Source organism: Heterodontus francisci, chromosome 20 (genome assembly GCF_036365525.1).
Source record: "Heterodontus francisci isolate sHetFra1 chromosome 20, sHetFra1.hap1, whole genome shotgun sequence".
Classification (NCBI taxonomy): domain Eukaryota; kingdom Metazoa; phylum Chordata; class Chondrichthyes; order Heterodontiformes; family Heterodontidae; genus Heterodontus; species Heterodontus francisci.
The window spans coordinates 44705118-44718652 of NC_090390.1; the positions used below are offsets into that span (position 1 = coordinate 44705118).

General features: G+C 45.2%; 1 protein-coding gene across 2 annotated transcripts in view; it reads right to left on the reverse strand.

Moving 5' to 3' along the window:
• LOC137380604 (leucine-rich repeat-containing protein 27-like) overlaps positions 1 to 13535 on the reverse strand; it is a 130475-nt gene that overhangs the window by 41577 nt on the left and 75363 nt on the right. For both annotated transcript variants that reach the window (XM_068052680.1, XM_068052679.1), the window contains one exon: positions 6217 to 6409. In XM_068052680.1, the coding sequence (XP_067908781.1) occupies positions 6217 to 6409 (193 nt within the window). The remainder of the gene's footprint in view (positions 1 to 6216; positions 6410 to 13535) is intronic.

Consider the following 13535-nt stretch of genomic DNA (forward strand, 5'->3'; position numbering starts at 1 on the left):
AAATATTATGGGGGCCAGACAGGAAAGTGGGGTTGAGGCCACATTCAGATCAACCATGATCTTATCAAATGGTGGAGCAGGTTCGAGAGGCCAAATGGCCTACTCCAGCTCCTAATTCGTATGTTCGTATGATATTGCTAATGGTCCACTCTCCTCAAGTACTGACCCTTGCTTCTTCAAATCTGCCATCATTACCCTTCTCCTCAAAAGCCACCCTGACCCTTCTGTCCTTGTAAACAACCATCCCATCTTCAAACTCCCTTTCTCTCCTATGTCCTTGAATGTGTTGTTGTCTCACAAATCTCCTCATAAGACAACCTCTTCATCCCAGGAATCCATCAAGTGAACCTTCTCAATTGCTTCTAATGCAATTTTATTCTTTCTGAAGTAATGAGACCAAAACTGTATACAATACTCCAGATGTGATCTAACTAAGGCCCTGTACTGCTGCAGCAAACTTCTCTTCTTTTATATTCTATTCCCCTTGCAATAAATGACCAACCTTCCATTTGCCTTCCTTATCACCTGCTGTACCTGCGTTCCATCCTTCCTGAAACTCCATACTTAAATCCCTCCGCCCGGTCACAGGACTGAAATGACTCTTATCAAAGTTACAAATGACATCCTAGGCAACTGTGACAAAAGTGAACTATTCCTCATTGTCGTTCTCTGCAGCCGCGACTGGGAGCTCCGATGGCTGTGTTGCCTGCCCGGTGCCAGGGTTAAGGACATCTCCTCGCAGCTGGAGAGGAACCTGGAGTGGGAGGGGGAGGACCCAGTTGTCATGGTCCATGTGGGAACCAATGACATAGGTAGAACCAGAAATGATGTTCTGCTTAGAGAATTTGAGGAGTTAGGGTCCAAACTAAACAGCATCTATGGTTCTGATGAAGGGTCACTGACCTGAAACGTTAACTCTGCTTCTCTCTCCACAGATGCTGCCAGACCTGCTGAGTATTTCCAGCATTTCTTGTTTTTATTTCAGATTTCCGGCATCTGCAGTATTTTGCTTTTATCATCTACGGATTGTTAGCTGAGCCACGTGCAACTTGGCACAAGGTCAAGCAGATTAGAGAACTAAATGTGTGGCTCAAAGAGTGGTGTGGGAAGAAAGGGTTTTGATTATTGTGGCACTGGCATCAGTACTCAGGGTAGAGAGAGCTATTCTGTTGGAATGGTCTTCACTTGAAGCAGCGTCCTGGCCAATCGCATAACTAGGGCTGCGGACAGGGCTTTAAACTGACAGGGTTGTGGTGGGGGGGCTGCGGGGGGTAGGGTTGAGGTAAAGGGAAATTTAGAAATCCAAACAGAGAGGTCAGGGCATCAGAGCAGAATAGTGATGTGAGTAACTCCCAACAGAATGGGACAGGAAGGGGCAGAGAGGTTAACAAAAATTGTACGTCGGGAAACAAGGTAATTGCAGGGAATAGAGGTCAAAAAATGAAATGAAATTTCCTTTATCTGAATGCGCAAAGCATCTGTAATAAGATAGATGAACTAGTGGCACTAGTGGAGTTTGCAAGTTCTCCCTGTGTCTGCGTGGGTTTTCTCCGGGTGCTCCGGTTTCCTCCCACAAGCCAAAAGACTTGCAGGTTGGTAGGTAAACTGGCCGTTATAAATTGTCACTAGTATAGGTAGGTGGTGGGGAAATATAGGGACAGGTGGGGATGTTTGGTAGGAATATGGGATTAGTATCGGATTAGTATAAAAATGGGTGGTTGATGGTCGGCACAGACTCGGTGGGCCGAAGGGCCTGTTTCAGTGCTGTCTCTCTAATCTAAATAGAGTAAATGATGTAGATCTAATTGCCATTACTAAGACATGGTTACAAGGAAATCAAGGTTGGGAAATGAATACTCTAGAGTACACAATATTTTGGAAAGACAGACAGATTGGCAAAGGAGGAGGGGCAGTCCTGATAGTAAAGGATGACATAAGGACATTAATAAGAAGGTATCTGGCCTCAGAAGATCATGAAGTAGAATCAGTTTGGGTGGAAATTAGGAATAGGAGTCTGAAAACACTGGTGGCAGTCGTTTACAGGCCCCCTAATAGTAGTTATATTATTGGATAGAACATTAAACGGGAAATTATTGGAGCGTGTAAAAAAGGTAACGTATTAATTGTGGGGGACTTTAAATCGGCATACAGACTGGGACAATCAAATTGGCAACAGTGGTCTAGAAGATGAGTTTGTAGAATGTTTTCATGACAGTTTCTTGGAGACATACATTGTTGAACCGACGAGGGATAAAGCTATCTTAGATCTCGTACTCTGTAATGAAGCAGGGTTAATAAGCAATGTAATCATAAAATTTCCACTGGCAAATAGTGATCATAATACCATTGAAATTCATGTTAAGTGACATGCTCCAATCACAAACAAGAATCTTAAACTCAAACAAAGCCAATTACAAAGGTATGAGGGGAGAACTGGCTAAGGTTAATTGGGTAAATAGACTGGAAGGTATGGCGGTAAATGAACAGAGGGAATCATAGATCATAGAAAATAGAATCATAGAAAGTTTAAGGCACAGAAAGAGGCCATTTAGCCCATCGTGTCTGTGCCGGCCAAAAAACAATCCATCTATTCCAATCCCACCTTCCGGCATTTGGTCCTAGCCTTGCAGATTACAGCACTTGAAAAAACTTTCAAAGAAACAATTTAAAGGGTTCAACAAAAGTACATTCCGTTCAAAAACAAAAACTCGGCAAGAAAGACACATCCATGGCTCACTCAGGAAGTTAAGGAGAGTATTAGATTAAAAGAAGAGGCTTACAATGTTGCAAAAAATATCAGCAAGTCTGAGCATTGGGAGTGTTTTAGAAACCAACAAAGGGCCACCAAAAAGTTGATAAAAAGGGAAAAAATAGAACTTGAGAGTAAGCCAGCAATATAAAAACAGATTGTATGAGTTTTTATAAGTACACAAAAAGGAAGAGAGTAGCTAAAGTAGATGTTGGTTCCTTAGAGGCAGAGACAGGAGAAATCATCATGGGGAATGAGGAAATGGCAGAGGTATTGAACAAATATGTTGTGCCTGTCTTCACAGTGGAAGACACTAGTTCCATACCAGAAATAGGCAGTCACCTAAAGAGGCTAAAAAGAGTGAGGAAATTAAGGATATTGATATCAATATTAAGGAAATTAAGGATATTGATAACAGCCAAGAAAAAAGTATTGTGGGACTAAAATCTGACCAGTCACTGGGACCCGATGGCCTACATCCTAGGGTTCTTAAAGAGATAGCTGAAGAGATAGTGGATGCACTAGCTAGGATTTTCCAGAATTCCTTAGATTCAGAAATGGTCCCATCAGATTGGAAGTTGGCAAATGTTACACTGCTTTTCAAGAGAGGAGGTAGAGAGAGCAGGGAACTACAGGCCAGTTAGTCTAACATCAGTTGTTGGGATGATGTTGGAAACTATTATTTAAAGAAGTCTTAACATTGCACTTGGAAAAGCATAGTATGATCCGAACAAAGTCAGTATGGTTTTACTAAAGGGAGATCCTATTTGACAAATTTATTAGAGTTGTTTGAGGATGTAACTAGTAGGGTAGATAAAGTGGAACCAGTAGATGTAGTATACCTGGATTTTCAAAAGGCATTCGATAAGCTACTACATAAAAAATTAATAAGCGAAATAAGGGCTTATGGTGTTGGGGGTAATATATTAGTGTGGTTAGAGGATTGGTTAACAGACTGGCAGCAGAGAGTGGGCATAAATGGGGCATTTTCAAGTTGGCAGGCAATGAATAGTGGGGTTTTGCAAGGATCAGTGCAGGGGCATCAGCTATTTACACTCTATATTAATGACTTGGATGAAGAGACAGAGAGTAATATATCTAGGTTTGCTGATGACACAAAGCTCAGTGGAAAGGTAAGCTGTGGGGAGGACATAGGGAGGTTGCAAAAAGATATAGACAGGCTGAGTGAGCAACAAGATGGCAAATGGAATATAATGTAGGGAAGTGTGAAGTTCTTCACTTTGATCATAAAAATAGAACGGCAGAATATTTTTTAAAAGGTGTGAAACTGGTAAGTATTGATGTTCAGAGAGACTTGGGGGTACTTGTACAAGGAACGCAGAAAGTTAACATGCAGGTGCAGCAGGCTATTAGGAAGGCAAATGGCATGTTGGCCTTTATTGCAAGGGGAATAGGGGTAACAGTGTGCAGTTTTGGTCTCCACATTTAAGAAAGGATATACTTGCACTGGAGGCAGTGCAGCGAAGATTTACTAAATTGGTCCCTGGGATGAGGGGGTTGTCCTTTGATAAGAAGCTAAGTAAATTGGGCCTATATTCTCTGGAGTTTAGAAGAATGAGAGGTGATCTAATTGAGACATACAAGATTCTGAAAGGGCTTGATAGGGTAAAAGCTGTTTCCACTGGTCGGGGAATCTTCAACGCGGGGGCACAGATTCATGATATGGAGCCAATCATTCAGGACTGAGATGAGGAGATATTACGACACTCAAAGGCTTGTGAATCTTTGGAATTCTCGACCCCAGAGGCGGTATCCTTGTGGATGCTCCATCATTGGATACATTTAAGGCTGTGATAGATAGAATTTTGGTCTCACAGGGAATCAAGGGTTATGGGGAGTGGGCAGGACAGTGGAATTGAAGCCCAAGATCAGCCATGATCATATTGAATGGTGGAATAGGCTCGATGGGCCATATAGTCTACTTCTGCTCCTATTTCTTGTGTTCTTGTCCTTGTTGACCTGTGTAGCCTTTGACACAGCTGACACCATCATCCTCCTCCAATACCTTTCCACTGCCTTCCAGATTGATGGGACTGCACTCTCCCGGTTCCATTCTTATCCAGTCATAGCCAGTGAATCACCTGTAATGACTTCTCTTCCCGCACCATTACCTCGGGTGTCCCCCATCTATCCTTGGTCCCCTCCTATTTCTCATCTGCATGCCACCTCTTGGCGACAGGATCCAGAAACCCAGCATTAGTTTCCACATGTACGCTGATGCCACCCAACTCTACTTCACCACCACTTCTCTCGACCCCCCCTACCATCTCTAAATTGTCAGGCTGCTTGCCCAACATTAGGTACTTGATAAGTAGGAATTTTCTACAACAAAATATTCTGAACCCATTGTCTTTGATCCCACCACACACACTGCTCCCTAGCCACCAACTCCATCCTTCTCCCTGGCAACTGTCTGAGCTGAACCAAACTATTTGCAACCTTGGTGTCATAGCTGACTTCGAGATGAGCTTCTGATCGCATATCTGTGCTACTACTAAGACTGCCTATTTCCATCTTTGTAACATCGCCTGACGCCACCCCTCCCTCAGCTCATCTGCTGCTGAAACCTTCATCTTTGCCTTTATGACCTCTAGCCTTTACAATTCCAATGCACTCCTGGCTGGCCTCCCATGTTCTGCCCATTGAAATCATCCAAAACTGCTGCACATGTCCTAACTCACGCCAAGTCCTATTCACTCATCACCCCTGTGCTCGTTGATGTACATTGGCTCCTGGCTAAGCAATATCTCTATTTTAAAAAATTTCATGCTCGTTTTCAAATCCCTCCATAGCCTCACCCCCACCTTATCTCTGTAATCTCCTCCAGGCCTATAACCACCTGAAATATCTTCACTCTTGAGCATCCGTGATTTTAATGATTCCACCATTGGCAGCCATGCCTTCAGGTGCCAAGGCCCTAAGCTCTGGGATTCCCGCCCTAAACCTCTCCAACTCTCTTTGCTCCTTTAAGAAGCTCCTTAAAATCTACCTCTTTGACCAAGCTTTTGATCATGGGCCTCAATATCTCGGGTGGCACGGTGTCAAATTTTGTTTGATAACACTCTCATGAAGAACCTTGGGACATTTCACTACATTAAAGGCACTATATAAATTCAAGTTTTTGTTGTTATTATTGAGAACTAATGCTATGCCTAGCTCAGCGAGCAGGAGACCAGAGCGCATGCCATCAAATACTGGGTTGACACCCAGCAGGGTACTTGATGGGAATGGAGTGGCATTTTACCCCATTGTACCCATTTGGGCCACCTGGCAGGGGGTTTACGAGTTAGGCCAACAACCTGCGTGCATAAAAAGGGATCTTCATTACAGAAACAATGCAGAGCACAATATGCATGAAAGAGAAAGAATACCAAGCTTGCTCTCACGCTGGGTCTAGCTGTCTAGCAAAGTATATAATTCACAGTTATATTCATGTTTTCATTTACCTAGGGATGTTAGATGTAGTTGACAGGAACCCAGCACCCCAGACTTTCCTAGATTGGAAAGAATCTTCCCTTTTCTCTTCTTGCATTAGTTTCTGTTTCAGTGTTTTGAATCGTTGCCACTCTTTTTCATCAGAGAAACCTAAACTTGATTCTGTTCGTACATTCAGTTGTAGTTTTTCAATTAATGGCATTTCTAAAAAAAAAAAATCAAAGGACTGGTCACTAAAATTTAATACCGTTCGATGTGATGTATGAAGTCAAAGCGTATGGATAATAAGCAGGAGTGGATCCTAAAATTCAGGGTACTTAAAGAAAACAGTATATGTAACTTGATGGACACACTATTATAAAAGAATTCCAAAAATCAAGTTTACTACTTAAATAACACATAACCAACAGACATGTTCATTTACATAGGATATGTCTCAAATATAAATACATGTATACACACACAAATATAAGACTGCATTGTGTATTCAATAGTCTTGACTGAGCTTTCTAAACAATAATAAACAGAGACAAGCTTTTTTTCCGTAGATCCTATAAACCAGTTACATAGCAATTTCACCTGGCTGCCTGCATTAAAACTTCATTTAATAGCATTATTAAGACTCCAGCTATAGACATAGAATCATAGAAATTTACAGCAGAGAAAGAAGCCATTCGGCCCATTGCGTCTGTGTCCCCCGGAAAAGAGCAATCCAGCCTAATCCCACTTTTCAGCTCTTGGTCTGTAGTCTTGTAAGTTATAGCACTTCAAGTGCGTAGCCATTGCTTTTTAAATACAATGAGGGTTTCTGCTTCTACCACCCTGTCAGGCAGTGAGTTCTAGATCCCAACTGCCAACTAATCTTTCTACCAATTACTTTAAATCTATGCCCCCGGTAATTGATCTCTCTGCTAAGGGAAATAGCTCCTTCTGATCCACTCTATCTAAGCTCCTCATAGTTTAATACATGACAATGAAATCCACCTCAGCCTCCCCTGTTCTAAAGAAATCCCAGCCTAATTAATCTTTCCTCATAGCTAAAATTCTCCATTCCTGGCAACATCCTCATAAATCCCTCTAGTGTGATCATATCCTTCTTGTAATGTGGTGACCGGATCTGTACACATTACTCTAGCTGTGGCATGATTAGTGTTTTATATAGATCTAGCACACCTTCCTTGCTGTTATATTCTATGTCTTGTCTAATAAAGGAAAGTATCCTGTATACCTTGTTAACCAGCTTATCTACCTATCCTGCTGCCTTCAGGGACTCCAACGTTTCTGTGCTCCTCTATACTTCTCAGTATCCTACCATTTATTGTGTATTCCCTTGCCCTGTTTGCCCTCCTTAAATGCATTAACTCCGGCTTCTCCAGATTGAGTTCCATTTGCCACTTTTCTGCCCACCTGACCATTCCATTCATTTGTTCTACAATCAACATTTTTCTTCCTCACTAAGAACTACATAGCCAATTTTTGTAATACCTGCACACTTTTTCACCATGCTCCCTTCATTTAAGTCTAAATCATTGACATTTGCCGCAAAAAAACAAGGGACCTACACATTATGCAATCTGCAACATCTGCCTAAACCTGGATATTACGTTCATTGTAACTCGGAGATTGAACCCTATCTGCTAGTTAGTTTCCATCCAAAGCACAACAGTGTTATTTGTGGAGTCAAAATATATATTTTAGAGCTGGTTACATAAAGCATACTCAGTAACAGAAATAGTATTAGTTGATGGCTTTCAGTGAACAATAACTTCAATGGCTCTTATATACAGACATGAATAACAGAATATAGCCAGCTAATTGTATTAAAAATGACTAGGTCCCAAAAATACAGCTGTATCAAGAGCCTAGAAGGAGCAGCCTCTGGCTAGGATGGAGATTTAGATTATGTTATGGTAGGACAAACAGCATTGAAATCTGAAGGAGAGGTGCAAAGGCACAAGCTTAGCCACTCTTCAGCCAGGCCACTAGATGGGAGTATCTCTCCCTGGTTGAATTACATGTCCTATGGATTCATCATAGAACAGAGTTGATGGCAACGTTGGAGACTTTTGTGATCCTGACGATCCTCTGCAAATAGACAAAGAAAATATGGCAATAGGAATAGGAGGATTTGGTAGGTGGCTTCAAATGCAAAAATACTGGGTTGCTTCATACTTGATTTGGGGCAGCATTAATTATTATAATGGCAATGTTATGCATTTTGTTTAACTGTATAATCTTAGAGTTATCTTATGAGGAAAAGTTGGACAGGTTGGTTCTGTATTCATTGGAGTTTAGAAGGATGAGAGAAGATCTGTTTGAAACATGCAAGATCCTGAGGGGACTTGACAGGGTGAATGTTGAAAGGATGTTTCCCCTTGTGGGAGAGAATAAAACTAGTGGGGCACAGTTTAAAAATAGACAGCAATTGTTGACAACGCGATCGGTAGGTGGCGCTGTTTTGGCACATGCGCAGATACAGCATGTGCCACGAAAACATCACAGCCTGCGACTGTAGCAGCTGCCAGGAATAAAGATGGCACTGCTCAAAAAATCACAGATGAAACCTAACAAACACGTGGCAGAATACAATGGCCGGAACGCGGGGAGACCAGCGGTAGCGGTGCCGGGGGAAGAGGGAGAGGGAGGGGGGGGGAGAAAGAGGGAGGGGGGGGAGAAAGAGGGAGGGGGGGGAGAAAGAGGGAGGGGGGGGAGAAAGAGGGAGGGGGGGGAGAAAGAGGGAGGGGGGGGAGAAAGAGGGAGGGGGGGAGAAAGAGGGAGGGGGGGGAGAAAGAGGGAGGGGGGGGAGGGAGGGGGAGAAAGGGGGGGGGAGAAAGAGGGAGGGGGGGAGAAAGAGGGAGAGGGAGGGGGGGAGAAAGAGGGAGAGGGAGGGGGGGAGAAAGGGGGAGAGGGAGGGGGGGAGAAAGAGGGAGAGGGAGGGGGGGAGAAAGAGGGAGAGGGAGGGGGGGAGAAAGAGGGAGGGGGGGAGAAAGAGGGAGAGGGAGGGGGGGAGAAAGAGGGAGAGGGAGGGGGGGAGAAAGAGGGAGAGGGAGGGGGGGGGGAAGAGAGGGAGAGGGAGGGGGGGGGGAAGAGAGGGAGAGGGAGGGGGGGGAAGAGAGGGAGAGGGAGGGGGGGAGAAAGAGGGAGGGGGGGAGAAAGAGGGAGAGGGAGGGGGGGGAGAAAGAGGGAGGGGGGGAGAAGGGGAGGGGGGGAGAAGGGGAGAGGGGGGGAGGAAGGGGAGAGAGTGAGGGGGGGGAGGAAGGGGAGAGAGTGAGGGGGGGGAGGAAGGGGAGAGAGTGAGGGGGGGGAGAAGGGGAGAGAGTGGGGGGAGGAGAAGGGGAGAGAGTGGGGGGAGGAGAAGGGGAGAGAGTGGGGGGAGGAGAAGGGGAGAGAGTGGGGGGAGGAGAAGGGGAGAGAGTGGGGGGAGGAGAAGGGGAGAGAGTGGGGGGAGGAGAAGGGGAGAGAGTGGGGGGAGGAGAAGGGGAGAGAGTGGGGGGGGAGAAGGGGAGAGAGTGGGGGGGGGGAGAAGGGGAGAGAGTGGGGGGGGGGGGAGAAGGGGAGAGAGTGGGGGGGGGGGGAGCTGCGGAACGGAAGAGAAGTGCCTTTTTCTGTGCATGCGCCATAAACACAACAGCAAAAGACTTACTGGCCAGTCCCTGGACCCGGTGACACCAAGGTCTTCGCACTCTCGCTCCCCGCGGCTCTCTCGCTTCCGGCCCTCTCCATTCAGCCGTTCCCTCCAGCTGCGGATGCCCAATCCAGTTGCTTTCTCTACTTCTCCACTGTACTTCAGGCATTGCAACTGTCTGGTCCCTGCATTTTGCATGCTCCCTCTCCCCACCCCTCCCCGCTCTCCCCACCCCTCCCCCTCTTCACCCACCCCCCCTTTACCCCCCTACCTCCACCCCTCCTTTACCCCCCTACCTCCACCATAGTTGAATATCTGAAGTGCAGTTGCAAAGTCGGGGAAATAGCATGCAAAACAAAACCTCAACAATTCTGGGTTTAATTATTGAAAAGTTTTATTAAGTTCATTAAGTATCCGAGGAACTGCTGTGCATGGATACATGAGTGTTGTGTCCAGCATTCCCGTTAGACAGACAGGCCGAGTCTCTGCTATGCACAGCTAAAGAGATTGTTCCTGGAGAGCCTTGTGGTGAATGAACGCTTGGCTCTCTATTCCACTACTGTATTTTCCATGTGAAGAAGGCAAAGTCACAAGAGTCTGAGCTCAGTCTATTCTTGGTGAATGTTCCCCAAGCACATCCCAATGTGCATTCCCAATTCATCCATCAATGCAATGTTCCTTTCCACATCGTGATGAGCTCCGCAGCATGATCCAGTTGCCTTCGTTGCTTGAATGCTGACCGTAGGTCTCGAGGATTGTTTTCTCGACGGCATGTTTTACATGAAAAGAAGAAAAGCAAATCAGAGTCAGAGCTTGCCTCCCTCCATCCACTGAAATTACTGTTGCGCACACCTTTTTAAGTTCTGCAGTGAAGGCACCAATTGATAACGTCGCCAATGAAGCACTTATTACCCACCTCAGATGCAGGAATCATCACATCCTTGTGTCATCTCCTGCACTGCCTCCTTTGCTGGAATGCCGTCCTTAAGTGTCAAGGATTGTTTTCTCAAGGGCACATTTTACACGAAAGGAAATAATGAAAGAACATCAGTGTCAGAGCTTCCCTCCCTCCAATGAAATTACTGTTGCGCATGCTTTATGCTCTGCAGTATAGGCCAATGAATCACTTAGTACCCACCTCAGCTGTAGGAGTCAGGATGATGTAACTGCCCCTATCTCGTGATGGTTCAATGCTGCTCTCAGGGAAAACATGAATGATGTGAGGGTGCTGGAAAAAGAAGCACATTTCTTTTGGACTATGAACATAAAGCAGGCCATTTAGCCCAGCTGTTCCCTGCTAGTGGTTATGCTACTCGTGCGTCTTCCCATCCATTCCCATTTAATCCTGCCTACTACTATCAGCATCATCTTCCATTTCTTTCACTCTTATCTACCTTTGCCTTAAAGCAACACTGAGGATGGAGAATGGTGTGGCTGCACTCCCACCTCACCAGTTGTGTACGCAGCAAGAGTATTCACATTTGTGCTACCACTGGACACGGCATGCTTGTTTCTTTTAGTGCTCAGTCTCTTCTTGCTGAATGTTCCCCAAGTGCTTGACCCCTTTGGACGCCTTCTCTGCTTGACAGGCAGCAGCTGGCAATTGCAGAGTCTCACAAGGCTCTACATGGTTGTTTCAAGGGCGGATGGGGAAACATGTGGCTGTGTGTCCACGTGCACTGCTTGGATGGGTGCAGGAACAGGTGACTGTGTAACTGAACAGCAAGGAGAGGGTACCGCAGGTGGGGGAAGTGGAGCTTTGAACAGGCAGGCGTATGTATGGTCCATCAGATCATTAGGCCAGGGGGTGAAACACTCAGGATCCATGGATTGTGGCACGCGACTGATGTCCAGCGCGTGGCCACCTCCATCCGAAGGTGCTTCCGGGCAATTGTTGGGCAAATTAATTGGCTCCATCTCATCAGCCAGTCCTTGTGTTTATGGCGCATGCACAGAAAAAGGCACTCCCCTTCCGCTCCGCTGCTCCCCCCCGACCTCCCTTCCTTCCCTCCCCCCGACCTCCCTCCCGACCTCCCTTCCCCCCCCCCCCGTTCCTCCCTCCCTTCCCCCCCCTTCCCTTCCCTCCCCTCCCTTGAAATGTATTTTCAGAGCAACTTACCTTGGAACAATCTCCTCTGTCTAATAAAAATGAAGCAAATGTCCAAAATGACTAAATAATTGAGATAAAATGCCCGCCAAAACCTCTCCTCCTTCCATTTTCAAAAACTCGCGGCGAAGCTTTCGGAAGATTGACGCACATGCACACATGGTCTCGGGCCATCTGCGCATGCGCTGCGGATTGCCAGGACCAGTCTGCGCATGCGCAAAGGCCAACCTGGCGTGTTCCCCGAGGAAGATGACGTTACGCGATGACGTCGTCTGCGCATGCGCAAACTGGTCCTGGCAATCCGGACCGCAGCGCATGCGCAGATGGCCGGAGCCCGTGTGCGCATGTGCGCACCGCGGCGCATTCTGATGACGTAGCGTTGTCATCAATCACTTTGTTAAAAATAAGGCATTTCCCATTTAGAACAGAGATGAGCAGTAATTTTTTTCTCATAGTGTCGTGAGTCTGTGGAACACTCCTCCCCGGAGAGCGGTGGAGGCAGGGTTATTGAATGTTTTTAAGGCAGAGGTAGACAGATTCTTGACAAACAAGGGAGTCAAAGGGTATCGGGGTAGGCAGGAAAGTGGACCCGAGTCCACAAACAACTCAGCCATGATCTTATAGAATGGCAGAGCAGGCTCGAGGGGCCGAATAGCCTACTCCTACTCCTAGTTTGTATGTATTTTATTTACAAAATAGTCAAGATTCAATTGCGTTGCTGTAAGGAATTTCCATTCATGGGACAAAATGTGCAGATAAACCAATTTTCTGCAGAATTTCCAGAACAAATCACAACAGGCTTGAAAAAACAATTTTCTTTCCTCTTTCTTGTCTCGGATGATCTGGGTATTGTATCATTAAAACTTTTCCAGCTAGTGACTGCTGCTGTCGACATCCTCTAAACTGAAATGCTTGGATTATCAGAGGTTTCCCAGCTGACAGCACAGCTGTGGAAATAAAGTTCCACTTTGCACTGACACAGTGCCAATTGATGTCTAGCAAAAAAAGAGAGCTTCAAATTGGACAAGAAAATTGAATGGAAAGGAAAAATACAAATGATAATTATTCCACCCAAGCAAAATTGTTGACAATAGTTTAAGCAGCTGTTGGGATATTGGAGTCCACATAACAAATGCTCAAATTTGTAATGCAAAATGCAAGTTTATGACAGGATGTCCACCCCAGTGTAGAAGACTGATGACAGAAATTTATAAACACAGATATAGTTTTCATAAGAACTCTAAATATTGCACAAGATCATTTTCTTTGTATTGCACATAAATTATGCATTACTTATGCCAACATCTCCTCGCTTCATTCCGTAATTAAATCTTTAAAATACCAAGCAACTCTCAAACAACTCTCTGAAACATGTGTTAATATCAATGATCAAACAGCTTCAAAATTTAAATAATTCTGCTTTTGCAGGTTGCAATTTTATTTTTAAATAAATGATTCAAGTTAGATCTGCTACTATATACCTGTGTTTTTAAAATTTATGCCATAAGTTGTGTTTACCTATTATCATTCACAGGTATCAGGCACCACTGCTGTGGCTATCTTTCCAATATTAGCACATGTGCCTCAATCCCCTCTCA